This window comes from Pseudopipra pipra, chromosome 5 (genome assembly GCF_036250125.1).
Source record: "Pseudopipra pipra isolate bDixPip1 chromosome 5, bDixPip1.hap1, whole genome shotgun sequence".
NCBI classification, from domain to species: domain Eukaryota; kingdom Metazoa; phylum Chordata; class Aves; order Passeriformes; family Pipridae; genus Pseudopipra; species Pseudopipra pipra.
The window spans coordinates 20,652,274-20,671,227 of NC_087553.1; the positions used below are offsets into that span (position 1 = coordinate 20,652,274).

The 18,954-nt window shown below is 41.1% G+C and overlaps 3 protein-coding genes across 3 annotated transcripts in view; 1 reads left to right on the forward strand and 2 right to left on the reverse strand.

Annotated features, from left to right (window-relative positions):
- The window catches only part of SLC41A2 (solute carrier family 41 member 2), a 48,335-nt gene extending 47,842 nt beyond the window's left edge, over positions 1-493 (reverse strand). Inside the window, exon 1 of the mRNA XM_064654858.1 lies at positions 393-493. The gene's annotated coding sequence lies outside the window, so the exon portion shown is untranslated. The remainder of the gene's footprint in view (positions 1-392) is intronic.
- A 3,080-nt stretch (positions 494-3,573) lies between these two features.
- NOPCHAP1 (NOP protein chaperone 1) lies at positions 3,574-8,014 on the forward strand. The gene is made up of 4 exons (XM_064654863.1): positions 3,574-3,697; positions 4,374-4,460; positions 5,722-5,858; positions 6,792-8,014. Exons 1-4 carry the CDS (start codon positions 3,628-3,630, stop codon positions 6,972-6,974), a joined length of 477 nt encoding a protein of 158 aa, XP_064510933.1. The 5' UTR covers positions 3,574-3,627; the 3' UTR covers positions 6,975-8,014.
- Positions 8,015-8,498: 484 nt separating this feature from the next.
- Positions 8,499-18,954, reverse strand: part of ALDH1L2 (aldehyde dehydrogenase 1 family member L2) — a 36,243-nt gene continuing 25,787 nt past the window's right edge. The window contains 11 exon segments of the mRNA XM_064654864.1: positions 8,499-9,263; positions 10,298-10,497; positions 11,686-11,791; positions 12,937-13,102; positions 13,836-13,934; positions 15,268-15,364; positions 15,614-15,707; positions 16,453-16,540; positions 16,914-17,019; positions 17,126-17,196; positions 17,900-18,050. Of these exon segments, the coding sequence (XP_064510934.1) occupies positions 9,208-9,263; positions 10,298-10,497; positions 11,686-11,791; positions 12,937-13,102; positions 13,836-13,934; positions 15,268-15,364; positions 15,614-15,707; positions 16,453-16,540; positions 16,914-17,019; positions 17,126-17,196; positions 17,900-18,050 (1,234 nt within the window). The 3' untranslated portion in view covers positions 8,499-9,207.

The following is an 18,954-nucleotide window of genomic DNA, read 5'->3' on the forward strand; positions in this document are numbered from 1 at the left end:
CGGGGCGCGGGTGCGGGGGAGAGGAGTGCGCGGAGGGAGGCTGCGGGGGCAGGCAGGCGGTCGGGCGGCTCGGGGCCCGCTGCACGGGGAGGGGGACGAGCCCCACCGCACCCGGGGAACGCCGGCCGGGGCCGGCATCGCGCGGGGGAGGAGGGCGGGAGGGAGGCGGGCGGCCCCGAGTGCCCCACAGCCCCCGGGCAGCCCGGCACCGCGGCGGGCCGGCGCGGAGCTCCGGGGGCGCGGGGCTGCTCCGCCACTCGCGAGGAAACTTTCCCGCCCGCGGCCCCCGCCGCCGCCCTCGCCCCCGGGGCGGCAGGTCGCCGGCCCGCCCGGCCCCTCTGCCCTCGCTGGCGCTCGCCCCGCCGCCCCCTCGAGCCGCGCCCTCCCCTCACCTGGGCGGGAGCGGTGCCGGCGGCGCGCCGGGGCCGCGCTCCATCGCTGCGGCGGGAGGGACCAGCCCGGCGGCGGTGACAGCTCCGGCTGAGGTGAGCGCCGCCGCCACTGAGCAAGCGCGGAAGCGGCCGGAGGGCGGGCGGCCCCCGCGATGATGTGGCCCGTGATGCGCAGCAGCCGCCGCCGCCACCGGACCCGGCGGGGCTGGGGAGGAGTCGGGCGCGGCCGAGGGGACGGGATGGGGCGCGGTGCCCGCGGTCGCTCACAGCCCGGCCCCGCAGGGCGAGCCCCGGCCCGTGTCACCCCGCGCTGGGGGACCCGCCGCCGCCCCCTCTCCGCTGCTCCCTCCCCGCTGCTCCCTCCCTGTCCCCTCGGTGGCAGCTGAGTCCTTCTGCTCCCTCCTCGGTCCCCTCCCTCGGCGAGGGCCCGGCCGGCGCCCCGCAGCCGCGGGGACCAAAGGGCTGGGGAGAGGGGCTCAGGGACGCTCCCCGGGCGGGGCCGGCGGTGGCGGTGCCTTTGCTTCCACTCGCAGCAGCTTTCTTGGCGATGTAGCACAAGAGCCGCTGTTTCCAGATTGTCAGCTACCGGGACATTGTCGCTCTTTCCTGCCAGTTGGCTAAAAGCAGCTTCCTCAAGAATCCAGTTTTTTAAGTGTGTGGGTCGGTTGGAATCCTTTTTCTTACCCAGCTAGACTGTATACCCTGCACACAACATGTAAGTCTGCAAGGAACTCCCTTGCTAAGTACAAAGCCAAGGCCTTGCTGGGCTCCTGTTTTGAGACACACTTTATATTAATACATTGAAACAGTCAAGCCAGCTAAATTTATGCATTTATTATCATTATTTATACTACTCCTCCATTGTTCCTCAACAACTTGAAGTAGTGAACATGCCTTAAGTGGGAGGTGAAAGGGAAGAAAGAGGAAGAAAAGAGATCTGGGATTTAATGATGGTGACAGCAGCCAAGCCTACAGCATCCCTTTTCCTTTCTACAGACAGAACAAAAGACAGCATGGGCAAGTCACCAAGTGTCTGACATAAACTGGCGCTAGCTGTGGTGGGGATGTGTGGCAAGGCAGAAACTTAAGCACAGGAAAATGTATTTCCAGGACTGGGGCCAAAACAATCTGTGCTACAAGAGTGAAATATATGGCATCAGCTTGAACTCTTGAGTCAGTACTGCATTAAATGAATGAAGCAGCCCAAACCTCAGAGCTATTAATTCAGCTGTCTCAACCCTGAATGTATTGGGAATTTGGGCTACAGATCTGGTTGTTTCCCTGCCCTAGTAGTAACCATATATATCCATGCCCTGTGTGTGCTCACGTGTTACATAGTGTGGATACGTAGTTGGGCCACCTTGCAAATCAGATAATGATCACATCTGCCTCTGTTGCCAACAGGTTAGAGTATAAACCTCAGGTTTGGGAATAACACCTGAGGCTGCTATTTCTGGCTTTTCTAATAGCATGTCTGGTGATCTTGGGCAATTATTTCATCATTCCCTACTACAGGTTCCTTGACAGCATTATGCCCCTCCCTCCACTGAAATCACATAATACCCATGGATGAAATATAGTATTTGAAGTTCCCACACTATTATTTTGCATTGTGTGCAAATTCAGACAGACTCACTTGAGGCCCAACGTCTCTTGCAGAGGCCTTGCAGAAGGTTTGCCTCCTACTGCTTTGGATTTGTTAATCCCAGTTAAGACACTGGGATCTGGGTGGTTTGTTGGGTTTTCGTTGTTTTGTTTTTTGGGGTTTTTTTCCCCCCTGTGTTCTTTGCAATGAGGGCCTATAAACACCACTTACCTGATTGCTACTTTTTCTCACTTTTGGCTTGTACTTCCAATCTCATTTCTTATGAGCCATTCAGTTCTCTTTTTACAGTTTTCACATCGTCTAGAGTATAAACAGATAAAGGCCAGATACTGCAGAACAAATCCTGAATAACAGGTTAGCCAGTGTCAACTGAACTTGGTGGTTGTGTAAGTTTCTTTTCCAAAAGATGATTAAAACTCCCTCAGGCTCTGAAATTTAATTTTAGGTGCATTTGTCAAATTCTGACAACGAAAATGGGAGAGTTTTCAGAGACAAGCAGTTACTGGCAGGCATTCAAGTGACTTTACCTGCTGGCAGCTTGGTTCCACACGCTCATGGTTCTTCTAGGTGATAGGATGGACTTTTTCATGCCAAATCACGGAATCAGTCATCTGGTCCAACCTCCCTGCTTAAGCAGGGTTGTCCTAGAGCACATGGCACAGGATTGTGTCTAGATGGTTCTTGAATATCTCCAGTGAGGGAGACCCCACAACCTCCCTGGGCAACCTGTTCCATTGCACAGTAAAGAAGTTCTTACTTACATTCAGGTGGAACTTCCTGTGTTTCTACCCATTGCCTCTTGTCCTATTGCTTGGCACCACCGAGAAGAGCCTGGCTCCATCCTCTTGGCACCCCACCTTTACATATTTATATACAATGATGGGGTACCCTCTCAGCTATCTCTTCTCAAGGCTTAATGGGCCCAGTTCCTGCAGTCTCTTCTCATAAAAAAGTTGCTCCAGTCCCTTAATCCTCTTTGTAGCCCTCCACTGGACCCGCTCCAGGAGCTCCATGTCTCTCTTGACCTGAGAAGCCCAAAACTGGACACAGCACTCCAGATGTGCCTCAGCAGGGCTGAGTAGAAGGGCAGGATCACCTCCCTCTGCCTGCTGGCAATGCTTTTCCTAATGCACCCCAGGACACCACTGGCCTTCCTCGCCACGAGGACACACTACTGGCTCATGGACAGCCTGTTGTCCGCCAGGGCTCTCACGTCCTTCTCCTCAGAGCAGCTTTCCAGGAGGTCGGCTCCCAGCCTGTGCTGGTGCTTGGGGTCATTCCTCCCCAGGTGCAGGGCCCTTGTTGCATTTCGGAAGGTTCGAATCATAGAATCATAGAATCAGCCGGGTTGGAAAAGACCTCTGAGATCATCAAGTCCAACCCTTGATCGTTTCACAACGATTTCAAAATAGTTGTTTGTTGGTTTTTTATCCTTTGTTTGGGTGTTCGTGGTTTTGTTGTTGTTTTTTTTGTTTTGTTATTGTTTGTTCGTTTGTTTGTTTTTCTTTGCGACGTGATTTATTTCCCTTCCCGCGCGGTTCCCCGCTGCTGCCGTGCCCCTCCCGCCCTGCGGGGGCGCTGCCGGCGCCGCGGCGGAGCGGCCGCAGCCATTCCCGTGGCGGCGGGCGCATGGCGGGGCCCGGCGGCGCGGGGGCACCGGGAGCGTCCCGGGAGCTGCTGGACGTGGGACGGCGGGCAGGTGAGGGCGGGAAGCGGGGCTTCCGATCGTGGGCAGCCCGAGGCAGGGGGCTCACCAGGCCACCCGGCCGCCGGTGCTCCAGGTCCCTCGTGTACTGAGGAGCTGCTTTCCCGGGCACGGCTGCGGTAATGCGGAGTAAATCATGGGGAGGTGTGCGGGTGGGGGAAATCCACGTTTAAATAATATCGACATTCGTAACGACGTTTTCATGAGAACCAAAAAAACAATGTTAAAAAGGCAGAAAGCTTCGCTTTAGTTACTGATACCGCTCTGTTGGCGGTCATGGGGGTCAACGTGTGTAATTAATGCTGAATTTCCCTGCGTCGCTTGGATTTCACGGCGCTGCTCCTGCCCACGGTTAGTGTAGGTCCTTGGCACCGCTGTTGGTGGCTTGTTCTCATCACACGGGGATTTAAATCGGTGTGACTAGCACGCCTTAGCTCTTATCTCGCTGTGCTTTGCTGTGGGATATTACAGGTAGTTTTTCAATGCATTGTAATTCTCAATAAATCTTGGGTAAACGCTTCAAATACAGCGTGAGTCTGTAAGAAGTGGCCTGCAGGGCCAGGCCAGCGACCCATGTCACCCTGTATTTTTTCTTTCAAGAGCAGCATTAGCAGATGACAATTACAGAGAACTTGTCAGCTTAAGCACTGTAATACTTGTTTGTTTGCAGGGCTGGAAGACATTTTGCTGATTAATTCAAAATGTAGCAGCAAGAAGGCCACGACTTTACAGACAGTCAGGATGCCAAGGAGCAGTGGTAAGTAGGAGCTTGTTGCTGGAACAGTGTCAAGGAGTAGGTAACATCTGTGACATAACCTTTTCTTCAGTGCTTTCCTTGCACAGGTAAAGGGAGAAACTCTTGTGTTCAGTTTCTACTGGTGCTAGGTCCTCCACTGCAGTTCCATGTCCTGCAGGTTATTCATGTAACTTAGATGTGAATTATATTTTGCAATGCTAGGCATTACAGCTGTAAGTTTTAGGGACAGATTATTCTTTTTCAGTTGTTGCCTTTTTTTTTTTTTCTGATCTGGGTTTTTTACTTCTTTTTAGAAGTAATTTCTCAGTATGAGATATCTATTGTATAAAAGCATTTAGTTTAAAATGGACTCCTGGCAAAATATTGTATTTTTGTGTTGTGATTGAGCTGAAATTTAAAAGTAATAGCAAAAAAAAATGTTAGATCAAATTCTTTCTTGGATAAAAGTCTCTACAAAGATGACAGTGTTTCAAAGGTACATTATACTTGTTAGACTTTTGTGAGGCTCACCTGGAATATTACCTCTTCTCAAAGAAAGAGAACTAGTGATTGGCTCACCTGCATGTGTGCAGCAGAGTTTATTTGAAAAGACTCTGAGGCAGGTTGAACATATTCTTTTCCTCCATGGAAGGGAAATGAGTGTGATTCTCCTAATGACACTGATTACCTTAAAATTCTTGGGAAGTCCCACTGAGCTTAGAGGGATAATTTTGTAGAAAGTGCTTCATACTTCGACCTAGAGCATCTGTCTCTCTCTCACCATCTTAATTTCAGAGTTCTTTTTGTTAATTATGTTGATTTTCATTAGTCTAGCATGGCATCTGTGCTACAGCTAATTTTTCCATCTTCTTTGAGACCTTCAGACTATACTTTAAAAGGGAAGAAAAGAGGATGCAATTATATTTCCATTGGAGATAATGCTGATATGGAAGTTCTTCAGGATGGCATTTAATATGTGTTTTAAACCGTGGAATTTGAAAGCAAGTTTTCTGTAAAGTAGTCACATTTTGTTTTAAGAATCCAAGTGGAATTGTTGAAGTGACTTCTTCCTGCACCAAATGCTGACCAATAGATCCAATATATTTTTGCTGTTTATGTCTTGGAAAATTGAAAACTTTAATAAATGCTTCTGTTAAAACATCTTAAATTCTGTAGACTGCTGGAAATTACAGTTGAAATGGAATCTGTTTAACGGCTCAGGTTTCTGAGGTATAAATGTGAAAACTGATGTGCATCTCTTTGAATAATTGTTTCTTTTCAGTTTTGGACCGAGTACAGAGCTTTTTACCACAGATGGCCCAGGCAAATGATGAGCTCAAAAGAAAAATGTTAACAGCACCAGCTCATCAATTTGATATTGAAAATCTAGACAGTGCAACTGAAAAAGTTATAGAAATGGTAAGTACTTACTATGTTTTTAATTTTATAAAGTTAATTTAGATGTGATTAAAATAACTCTCTGATCTTAGAATGAGCTAATATGATAGATAAGGTGAGGTCTTTACCATTTTAGTCTGTGATCTGCTAATGCAAAACATAGATATAATAAAAATGCTTATTTGGTTGATACTTACAACTTGGTTTTCAAACTTGCAGAATTGAATGACTGAACATGGAGTAGTTTAGGAGCAGAGTAAGACATACTTTTGAATCAGCAACTCTGAATCAAAAGTCAAAAATTCTATTTTAAATATCTCATAGGAAAATTTGGGTTAGAAACTGGACAATTATATTGTATGCCTAGTAAGGGATAACAAGACTTTAGTGTAAGAGTAGTAACTGGCTTTAAGCTGTGCTCTGTCAGTATTTTTAGACCTGACTATAGATCTTGAGTTTAGAAAAGTTGTTATGTTGTTGTGATCCTTTGTTGCTGGTATTTGTCTATTTATTCACAGTCACATCAACATTTTCTTTCTGGTTTTAACTAAAGTGTTGTAACCACATGCTTAGTTAAGAAAATTTTAATATGAAGGTGGTATGTGCATGACCCAGCCAAGTGCCTTCTGGCCTGCAGACCCACAAGGTAAAAGGCAGAGATAAGGCAGCCTGGGCTTTGGTGTGTGAGCTGTCAGAAAAATTTACTGGCCACTGGTTGGATTCAGGCCTTATATTTGCTATAGGGCAAAAGATAAATTACAATTTAAATATTTAGGCATCTCTTTGTGATATTTGTCATAATCCTAGGAAAACCCAAAAGTCTTTCATGTTGTGGTTGTGGTTTTCTTATGGTAGTAGGATGTTTCATGTGTTTGCTTTATGTTTTACTCCAATGATAGAAGCGATACAGAAATGTATAATATGTTAACCAAGACCTTTTTTTTTTTTCCCCAGAATGTGGCTGTAGTTGAACTGAGTGATTCTGATACAGATGAGGAGATGCTAACTTCAGAAGATGACTCGGAATCTGAAGATGACTCTGTCAGCGATGAAGTGACAATAGACAACATTAAGTTTCCTAAGCAAAAGGGAGAAAAGGGCAAAATAGAAATTTTGGACAGCAAAGTGAATGAGTAAATCCATTTTATTTTAATTTAAAAAAAACCCAACCAAACCAACTCATGTCTTCTCACTTTGAAGACTTGGCCCTTAAAACTATTTTGTTTCCCAGTGTAGCATCTCTCGTGTGAAATGCTATAGTTTACGTGGTGGAGAATTCAGGATCAACTCATGACTGAAGGAGGCTGGGTTTCTGAAGATTTAAGTACAATTTGATTCATCCAAAAACATGGACATGGACTTTGTAGTAGATTAGACTGAGAAAGCAGCTTGAATAAGGATCACTTGAATGAATTAAGTTAAAATTCTTGTTCTGTTACTTTGTTGAAAAGGGCTTTTTTTATAGTATGATAGACATTTTTACTTCAAGGGCAAGAAAGAGTTAACTAGGAAAAAAGCTTTGTTTTTATATTGTTATGTACAATGTCTTCCATATTAAACATTATCTTAAAGTACCTCAGAGGTATGTCTACATTGCATTCATGACAATGACTGCTGAACACCAGAGCAGTGGCTGAGGTCCCTTCCAGCTGGGCTAGCGTGGGTAAGGACAGCCATGGCAGAGGATTACTTACTCTCTTCCTGCATTGAGCTCTGCACCTTTATGGGAATGTTACAACTTCACATGTGAAACATTCGTGGCTGTGCCAAGAACCTCCATATTCAAATGGTCCACTGTGCCTCTGGGGTGTTACAATTGCTTTAAGTTACACTTTTCATCCCCCACTTTCCCTGCTACATTTCCATCCTCTCCATTTGGTTAACAACTGTCACTGTCAGAAGGATAAAAAGGTGAATTTTCAGCTGGCCTGTACTTAGGTTAGCTTGAAACAATTGTGAAACTAGGATCAGTGAGTCTCATTCATACTTACCTGAGATGGATCAAATACAATGATTTGGGCTGTTATATTTACTTCATAGATTGGTTTGCATTTCAGAAGTGTCTGTCATGCTGGATGTCATTGTTTCTTAAAGAAACTTTGTATTTTTTACACCATTAAAGTAAAATTTTCTATATTGTATTTGCTCAAATATTAAACTTAATGTCATGAATTGAAGCCTGAAGTTATTTACAAAATTTATTTTGAATCCCATACTTAAAGCTCCAGTTTTAGTATCTGTTTCTGTAATATTTGTGATAAGAAACAACAAGGATTCTGATCTTCCTTTCACAATGTGACTTAAACATAGGATGAAGACACGATTTACTGGGATTAAATGATTAAACCACTGAATATTTTAGCAAAGGGGAAGGATGGGAATCAAAGAATCAGACTGCTACCTGCTGCTATCTGGCAGCACACAGATCAGATGAAGCTTTGGGTGGTGTTGCATTCTAAGAGCAAGTAGTCTTAGTAGGCACAGTTTGTTAGATAAGGTTTCAATCCATAGAACGTTTTCTTCCAACGGAAAAAAAGTTTTAAAGCCAACATCTTACCTTGGTCATTTTACAGGAGATTTTCCCACAGATTAAAAAAAACCCCAAAAGTATGAAATACAAAATAATAATCATGCTGTATGAAAGAGTGATAACAGTCCACATGCACAACACAAGAAGTGATTTTAATCTGTTAATGTAATCACCTTTCAAATTGCAGACAGATCACACATTCTGTATCAACAAAAAGGTAGAAAATATTTTCAGTAACTTTAGCTTGATATGCATAGTTTAACACCAATGTTGAACTCTGTATGTACTATACAAAGATCATAGTAAGTGCACTTTCTTGCATTGATTTATGTATGGCACAAAGGTTTTTGTACTGCTGAAGAATCACCAGAGCAGAGTGTTTAATTGCTACTGTAAAACTTGAACTGATTTATAGCAAAAATGGCATAATCAGTATATTTTAGTTCAAACCTAATGACTAATGATTTAAAATGGTCATGTAAGTATTATGTCACAGAAATACAAAGTAGGCATGTGAGAACTCATTCTTCAGTTCTATTAAAAAAAACTGAATCATGTTCTAGGGGTTTTTTTTGGGGGGGGAGGCAGGAATTGTGCTACCAACTGTTGCTGCTGCATAATTTAAATAATTTCAGGGTAATTTCAAAAAGCCTTTATCTGTCAGTGAGACTAAAGTTTGGATTCGATTTATAGAAATTTATCCATGGAATGAGTGTTTTGTTTTGTTTGCTTAGTTGTAGCACTGCAGACAGCATATCCTAGGCATGGTGTTGAGTGCTTCATGTAGTCATCAAGATTCAAACTCTGCTGAAAGTTTACTTCCCAAGTGAAGCTGTTACGTTAATATTCCACAGTGACAGCCTTGGTTCTGAGATATTCATGAAGAGCTTCTTCACCTGTACAAGCAAAATATTCCCCTGTTAGAATAGCAGCTAAATGAGAGAATGTTGTCAGGCTGTAACTATTATTAAGAAAAAAATTTAAAATGCTGTAGCCAATATTTGAGTCCATAAAAACAATGGGAACTAATTACTTTACCTTCCCACTGAGATTTACAGAACTGTTTTGACAAGAAGAGGTCAAACCCAACAGATGTGGAAAGAAAAAAGAGCTGGAAAGAAAAAAGAGCTGGAATTTAACAAGCAGCCCCCTGGTGGGACTGGAGCAGCAGCAGTCTTTAGATGACCACTGAGAGCTCATAGATGAATTTATGAACTTTGCTTTGCCTGTGTTAAAGTTTATAGGTGTAGAGAAGCTGTGTAAAAATCAGTAATCTTTTTTTTTCCCTGTTACCATCACTCAGTTTCAGGAAATGGCTTTGGATATTCCAAAGGCAAAAATCTGTTGTGTTAGTGAAATTTGGTTTTCCTTTTTTTTCCTTGTCCTGAGCATTGATCTGTCCAGACTTGTAAAGTTTCTTTGACAGGGTAGACTTCAATTTCTTTAAAAACTCGTTTTGTAAAGAAAATATTTTTAATGCATCTTTCTCTGTGGCTGTTGCCAAATTTTGGTGACATTTTAAGGCATAAAAAAGTTTCCCATGCTCTTTAAAGTTTACAGGAGAAACCTAAATTAGCGTTCTTTCTGAGGGGAAAAAAGATTTTGGCCAGTATCTTTGTTACTTGACAGCATTTTGTAGCCTGTAGGCAGCTCTGGACAAGTTGCAATTTGACTGCTCTGAGAGCAGTTGAAGGGGGAATATTCTGTGTGCTATAGCATTATTTAGTAAATATACAGGAAGAGCTGAATGGGAGGTATTGAGGTGTGAATATTGAAGGAAGAGAGAGAAACTAGATTACTGTGACTGGAGGCATTGCAGGAAGTGCATCCATAGCTCACGTTTTACTGGATACCCTGTACACAGGCAAAATGTTTTGTTCATTGATTAGGACTCTCAGATGAGAAACAAGAGAGGGAGAGAACAACTTACCTAAATCTTTCCCAAAGCCAGACAGCTTAAATCCACCAAATGGTGCTGCCACATCAGTTTTGTTATATGTGTTAATAAAAACTGTTCCAGCTTCTAGCTTTTCACTGATGTAGAGAGCTTTGCTTATGTCTTTTGTGAAAACTCCTGAAGCTAAGCCATATTCTGTGGCGTTTGCCCGTCGCAATACTCCATCGACATCTCTGTGGGAGAAAGAAATTATCTAATTGCATCTAAGTAAAGTAAACAAGTGTTAGCCACCTTCCACCTTCAGTGTGACTGAAGCACCTTTTCTCATGGCCTGCCTTCTCCAAGGAGCCTTTTTAAAGACAACTTGTTAAGGAGGGATCGGTGTGTCAATCTGACAGATCCATGGAAATTCACACCCTTGCTTCAAACTTGTGAAGCTTTTGGCCTTACGTTTCAGTGGTTAATATCTACACTGAGAAATGCCACAGGAAATGTTGCTGGATGCATACCAACTTTGCTCAGCTACTGTACAACTTGGGGATTAAAGCAATACAAAAATACTTGTAAAACAGAGCTTGGCAGCAGATGATGAATCAGTTTGCTGAAATTTTGGCCAGCTTTACAAGTTAATGGAGAATAAATGCTGAAAGTCAGCATTTTTTACTATGTCTTCTATCAAGACACAACTTTTCAGGCCATTTCCAGAGTACTTATTTTCTATTTGCATGTCACCTCCATATAGCTTCAAAAATCCATAACAGTTTAAAACTTTAAAAAATTCAATACAGTTCCTTAGCACTGTACATAATATATGGATGTGAAGGGTTATCTATGTGGCTCGTTCTTAACTGCATTATCAAAGTGCAGAAAATGAAACCTGGTGGAAATACTTATATGAAGTTTCTATGTAGGGTTTCAATCTCATCTGTGTGTAAAATAATTCTAATGATCTGAAATGAAAGATATTAAAACGGGCAGTTTACAAAACATACAGAGGAATCTTCATTTGCAACAGTAACATGCCAGTGCTACACAATGCACAACAACACTTCGTGGTCTTTTGTGACAGAAAAAATCAGCAATTCCACTGGGGAAAATACACATTTTGTTATTTATCTGTTGCAATTACCACATCAACTTCAATAAAACGTTTCCCTGAAAACTAAGTCTTGTTTAAGAACTGGCACTTAGGGTTGCATTCTATCCTGTCACACACTGCCAACAGCACTAGGTCTATATTGATATGGAGCAGGATACCCCCTACTAAAAAAATGTATTTTCTCAAAATTTAGCTGGAAGAGGATCTAGGTATTCATATTGGTCTAACAAGATTTAACAAAATACTGAATATGCTATCATTTCTTCACTTAGGGGGGAAATAGGAAAATGAAGTTTCTAACAGTGACAAGAGGAGAACATACCCGTTTTTAAACTTAGAAATCACCATCACAGGACCAAAGGACTCTTCCTTGGCAATATACATATGGTCTTCAACATCTGTGAATACAGTGGGTTCCATGAAGAAACCTAAATAGAGGATAGAACATTGTTTGAGCATGGTAAAAGTGCTTAATGGTATCCTATTGTCCAGGCCATCTCTTTGCATACTTTGAGGTCATAAATAAGTTACAACTTGAAACAGAAAATAGATATGAATGAAGTAGGAATGGAAATGCATGTGTGTGAGCACCAGAGAAACGTAGTAAAAAGAGTAAAAGACTGGCCTGTACTGATCAGTGACAACACATGCTGTTCCCTGCCAGGCCAGAGGGTCTGCATGTCACAGGCCAGGTGACTCCTCAGGAGAAGCCCCTGTACTCTGACAGCAGGAAGACAAGGTTACAGCATGTTGCAGAGGCCACTGTAGCCATAAGGATCTGTATATTCCAAAAAGATAAATACATGCCTGAGGCAAAGGATTGCCTCATAATGACTGTTCATTTCTGAAGGGTGTGAAGACTTGTCCAAAAGCTAGCTCATCATTGTCAATCAAGAACTGTCCTGGTATTATACATGAGCAATCCTATGTCTTGGTGAGTGATTGTATTCTTCTCTGAGTGTGTAAAATCAGTTTCAGAGATTTTATATAAATTCCCTTCCCTTCCCTAAGATTTCCCATTTAGTTTTGTTACACAGATTTCCTAGAGTTATGAGTCTCTACTTTCATTTTATTTAGGGATGCAATCATTATGTTTTGAAACTCTGATGTAAATGTTTTTTCTTCATTATTAATGAAGGACAGATGTCCATGAGAAAACGTTGGTTTTGTGTCTGCCCACTGAGCTTGGTGTGCATGTTGTTTATATAGCAAAAAAAGATTTTGATAATAATACCTCTGCTAGTAGTTTCCTCAGTCAGCTTTAGTGTTAGTGTGATCTAAAGGAATATGATTATACTTATGGCTCTTGACAGTTCAAGGGTGTTGCAAGAAAAGCCTTAACAGGAATAAATAAGCAAAACATTCCCATACAGACTAGACTCTGATTCAATGTCATAACTTACACTTCAGTTGCACAGCTTCTCATAATGTGAGACTTTAAAGCCCTGTGGTATCATAAGCTCACCTGGTACTATTCCCATGATATTACAACTTCACATAATGCAGCTGAGGCAATTGTGATGGCTTTTGCATAAAGTGTAAAAGTTCCAAATACCTCTGAAAAGTATTTTACCTGGTCTACATACTTGTCTTCCTCCGTACACAAGAGTGGCTCCTTCTTTAACTCCAGTTTCACAGTATTGCAGCAGCTTTTCCAAATGTGCCTTGTGATTTTGTGGACCATGATCTGTAGATCTGTCAAGTGGGTCACCAATTTTCATCTTTTTTATTTCTTCAACCTATGAGTTACCCAATTAAAATGAAGTTACATAACATAGCAAATACTTGTTACAGTGACCAGAGATTTGTGATGCTGCATTGTTTTGTGCTATGAAGATAAGCTCTAAGAAAGGACTGGATTCTTTGAAGATGTAATGTTCCTCCCTTTTTAAAATGAGGCTTTGTCTTTTGTTTCTAATCTCTAGTTAATTCTGAAAGTTTTTCATGCAGTGCTCACGTATATATTCTCTTCTGCTATCAAGACAGGCATGTAAAATGTTAGCTTTTACCAGTGCCAAATGAGTTATGACAGTGGTTTCCTGTTCTTGAGCAAAATAAATGAATCCTCCAATGGTACAGTGTGGTGACTATTGGATTTTTAGTAGTGACCTTTGTATTATTCTATCTATACTTCCAATATGCTTTTTTTTAAACTTCACAGCAGCCTTCTTCAATCCCATTGACCTAAGTTCAGTAATTATTTTTAATCTTACTTTCCTAGTTAAATACAAACTATCACTAAAGGTACACTATCTATTTAAATGTCACTTATTTGTGCGTTACTGATGAAAATATCTCCCTTCAATGCTTCCTCTTAACCCTGTAAGAAGTTCCTGAGAAGCAGCATTGCCTATCATAAGCAATAACAAGAAATTAAGCAACTGAAAATAAGAAATATAAGTGTCTATAAAACTAGTGGATCTTTCTGTCACAGTAAAACATTACTTAAACTTTAGTCCTTGAATATCTTACCACTTTACTAACAAACTCATCATGGATTGATTCTTCCACGAACAACCTGCCAGCAGCAATGCAGTTTTCTCCTTTGTTGAAATATACTGCTCCCATACCCTGTTCGGGGAAAAAACATTAATATTTATATGCATCCTTTTGTTCAGTCTTCCTTTCATTCTGTTCCCTTGGGTTCCATTCAGTGTTTGTTACCCTCAGACTGACCTCATAACTGGGAAACGCGCTTCTGTGGAGACACATAGCTCAGAATGAACCCCTGAGCAGTGCTCTATCCACTTCCATCAGCCTTCCACAGAAACATTGGCTGCAGCATCACACAGAAGAGGGCTGGCAGCATGACCACTAAATATAAAACTGTGCTAATCCACTGAGCAATACTGCTTGTGTCAAAAGTCACATGGAATTGGGTGAACATGACCTAACTCTAATCTGCAGAGAATCTCCTATTTCAAGAGTGTGGATTCAGATCCCATGTAGCTTGTTCCTTTTTATTTACCAAGAACTGATACCTGCCATTGAATTTCCAGGGGCTTAGGGAGGTGGGGGAAGTAAGAGCAGGACAAATAAAATCCCTAAAAAGTTGTTTTCTGGCAGTTGGAAAGGCCTAGGGTCCTGGCATTGGTAGGTATAACCAGAATCACACGTTAGTGTTGAGTGTGTGGTAAAAAAGCATTGACTCACAATCATTTAAAGCTAGCAATGCCAGGAATAGGCCAGGCTCTGCATTACCCATTCACTTGTACAGGTGAGAATAGTGGTGGGGTCAAGCAGTGCACTGACTGCAAAGTTCCAGCTTTTATTATTTTCCATGTATACTTCACTGTGTAGTCACTCAGACTCTTGTCCTGCCAAAAGACACTCCAAAAATGGTGAAAGTGTATAAGTTTCTTCCTGGCAGCAGCACCTACTTATGCTGGTTTAGAGAATTCACAGAAATAGCACTTTGGATAAGAACAGTGTGGAAGAACTTTGTTTACTTCTCAGTGATCAAACTGCATCTAATGTCATTTTGATGAATCAGATTACTTGAGCAGGAAATAAGCTCCCTAAATCCACTCAATTTCTCATTTGCCCGTCTTATTTATGAACTTTAAACATTATGGCTGGTTGGGAAGGTGAATTATTATGGCTGATGATGTATGAAGAACTATATGCCAACAGGGAGCTCAATTCTTTGTTTTGTTGTCTTTTCTAAAGTATATTTCTTGTAGTACTGATCCCTGCCTTTTTGGTGCAGCACGGACAGTTTAATTGTGCTGGCATAAAGAAACATCCTGTAGAAAAAGAATCTGAGTCTGTTTTCTACGAGATTGCACGTTTTTTCATGCAAGGGCTCCCTGGTAGGTTTTCTGGCAAGTCAAGAAGAATATTGCAGTACTGTGAGGATGCATCACAAAAGCTTTGAATATATTTTACTTTGAAGCAACATTACCATTTTTACAGCTCTGTCAAGTTCACAGTCGCTGAATATGATCAATGGTGATTTACCACCAAGTTCAAGAGAAACTTTCTTCAGATTAGCAGCTGCACTGTAAGAAACAAAAATAATCATAGAAACTAAATTTTTAATATCTTATTTCATTATTTCCTTTGAATCATAACTAGTGAAAATGTATAAACCTCTATTTTCCAATAGTGACTTAGTAGAATTCTACATAGCAGTAAACAACCATATGCAGTTATGCTTTTTCATTACTGCTGCATGCACAACATAGCTAATAAGATACTTCACAACTAGATTAAGCAGTGTTTATTTATTAATCTTTTGCTGAAAGTACCTCTTCATGATCTGTTTACCAGTTGGTGTTGAACCAGTGAATCCAACTTTGCGAACATCTGGATGTTCAGACAGGTGCTGTCCCACTAAGCCACCTATCAGGGTGAGGAAAACAGTGTAACAGGACAGTACACAGGCAATTTTTACTACTCCAGCAGCAGCATTGTAATGCAAAAGGAGCTAACAATATGTCAATCAAGTACAAAAAGACATCCTTATTTATATTTACAGCTTTTTTCATATCACTATGAAATATTTCATATTAGTTAACTTGGATCACATCAGTGCCTTCAAATTCCCCCGTCTGTTTAGACTAAAGAATTTCCCAGTATTCCACTGTATGTGGAATTATCTGATTTGTAACGAAGCCTGACCCATACAGTTGCTCTGTTGCTTTTCTTCCTTGGAGGAAAGAGGAAAATGGTGACATCAGGTAACACAGTATGGACTGTGACTTACCTATAGTGATCAATATGCATCTTATCAACTTGCTCTAAGTCTCACAGTCACATTTAAATCCAAGTGATGATAAGATTAGGAGAAAAATTAAGTTTTACAATCAAGTGAAACGTGTCTCTGTAACATATTCTTTTCCAGACTGTTCATGCTATTTGTGTGAATTTGCAAAGGGCTTAGGCTGAGAGCTCTTACCAACAACTAGAGCCAGCTGACATATAAATTTTTCCTATTCTCTTCTGAAAATATGTGAAATCACTGTATGACAGAGGTGCAAGTCTATCATCTGTGGAGATACATGTGCTTATGTAATAGGTAAAGTCCTAGTTCACCAGTTTTAGCATGACCTTCTCTCCCCAGAAAAATGATTGGTTGAAGTTTTACCTGAACCAGGCAGAATATTTATAACGCCCTTAGGAAATCCAGCTTTAGCTGAGAGTTCTGCAAACTTCAAGGAAGTCAGAGGTGTGACCTAAGTAGAAACATTTGGATTAGGTCTCCTATTATAATTAAATGCATGATGATAGCTTTTACATTCAATACATCTTAATTTTGATACAATATTCCCCTTCTTACAGTATTGACAAATTAAAAGTGATGGCTTCTTGTGGAAAATAATTCATTCTTGAAAATCAGAGTAGCACCAGAGCAGAATTGGAGACAATCAGTACCTTGTATCATCGTGGCAATTCGTATTATTATACATGCACTTTAAAACATATGACACAGTCAACCCATGGGTACATATTATGGATCAATCTATGGGTGAAATCTGCTAGATTGCCTGAATTATTTTTCCTGAACAGGGGCACCTGGGCCATCTGTATATTCCTTTTTGCTTTTACCTGAGCTGGCTTGAGTACAAGCGTGTTGCCTGCAGCCAAGCATGCTGCGCTCTTCCAGGCAAGCATCATCAGTGGGTAATTCCAGGGGATAATAATTGCACAGACACTTAAAACAGGGAAAAAACAGGGAAAGATTACATACTTGATGGCAGCTTTTCAATGGCTTTTCTGCATATCAAGGCTGTCACCATGAAGAAAAAAGTGATACTTACCCTAATGGCTCTTTCTTGGTGAATGTTAGATTATGGTTTGGCCTGGCCTGATTAATTGGAATGGTAGCACCCTAAAAGACAAAGGAGGAACAAATCTTCATACTGTTTAATAAGTTTTATTCAAGTAGATTTGCCATGTAAGTTTGTTTTGGAAAGCTACAGAGTAGGCTTCAAAACCACAAGCATTTTTGCACCAGGGAAAGGGGTGGGGATTCTTCTACTGTATGATTGCCTACTGTGGATATTGTAATCAGCTCCTGAATGAAATAAAAGCACAGATAACAATAGTATCGAAGAACATTAAGTGAGGGTCTGATGGACAAAGAAGAGCTGAATTAAGTTCTTGATTGTGGATCTTAAAGATACTTGGGGAAATGTTCTTGAACCTGAGCCACATATTGTGCCATCAAGCCTTGGTCAGACTGTAGCATAGCACATGAGTCTCTGCACTTACCTGCATGATAAGCACAATGATATTCTGTCCCACGAATAATCAAGTGCTAACTAAGCATGCATATGTACTGTGACACCTTAGCTGATTTCTTAGATCTTTAGGGTCACATTCTAAATCCATATTCTCCAACTGGAGGTGGATTCCCTTTTTGTATTGACAGGGAGACCCATTCTAGGTAAAATTCTAATTATGGTTTAGTTTTTGATTCCTTGATTACTTTTTCCTTTTACTGTTTTTTTGCACGGTTTCAGAAGAACAATAACAAAAAAGAAGTGTAGAGAAGTACTGCCATTGACTACTTCCTTTACATATTCACTTGCCTGAATTTTGTCACACCATCCAGCGAAGTATCTGAATGTTTGCACAGACATTCCAATATGAGTCTTCAAAGCTAAAGTGTAGACAGCTCCTGAGTCAAGAGACTCTATTGTTGCTAACTCTTCTTGATGTTCTTCCATCAGGTCTGCAAGTCTAATAAAAATGTTAAAAATCCACATCAAAGAGAAATGGCATCTAACAACTGACAACCTAAAATTCTATTGGATATTGCAAAGAAGTATAATTAAAATACCATTCCCACTGAATTTGGAGGTGGAGTACTGGAGCAACTGCTTCTTAACATCAGTAAGGGATTGAATAAGTGCCCATTAGTGTGCAAATGTCTTCACATTGGCTGTAGTGGACACTGGATGAAAACATGAACAGTGTAAACTTACCTGATTGTTCAATTATGGTTTTGTAAATTAAATCATAATTATATTTTTTTTCTGTTGTACTATAAAGAGCCAGTTATAGATGGTAAGACCAGTAAGTCAGAAAGCAAATACACAATAAAAAGGGATATTGAGTAATCAAAAGTACCAAGGAGGAGTAGTCAGGATTCTTGCTTAAGATTTGAGAAACCTAGCTTCATTATGCTGGTTTGTACTGTTTGAACTTGGACTAAAATATTTAAATGTTAGAAGCTTCAAAGGCATCCATGTGTCCAAAGACAAAGCTCCTAAGTTGTAATACAAATTGAATTTTCCATGCCTTGGTACATTTGAAAATCTCTCAATGGTCTCCTTGGGCCTCAAGTTCTCCATCTGTTAGATTTATGAAATAACACAGTGAGGTGCAAGTAGGACTGTGGTAAATACTACTGAGTTGATAATAACTATCAGATTGTCTCAAAAATGCATCTGCACAGACTGATACCTATACTTATGAGGCATTACTGTTATTTTAGTGGTCCCTTGTTCAGGTCTGTGTGCATCGATGAATTTTCACATTCATTCCTTCACATTCACATTCTTTCACAGGCATCAATGTTTTTCTTAAGCTTCCTTCTGTGGTTTGGTATGCAGACATATAATCAATGCTCCCATGTGATTTT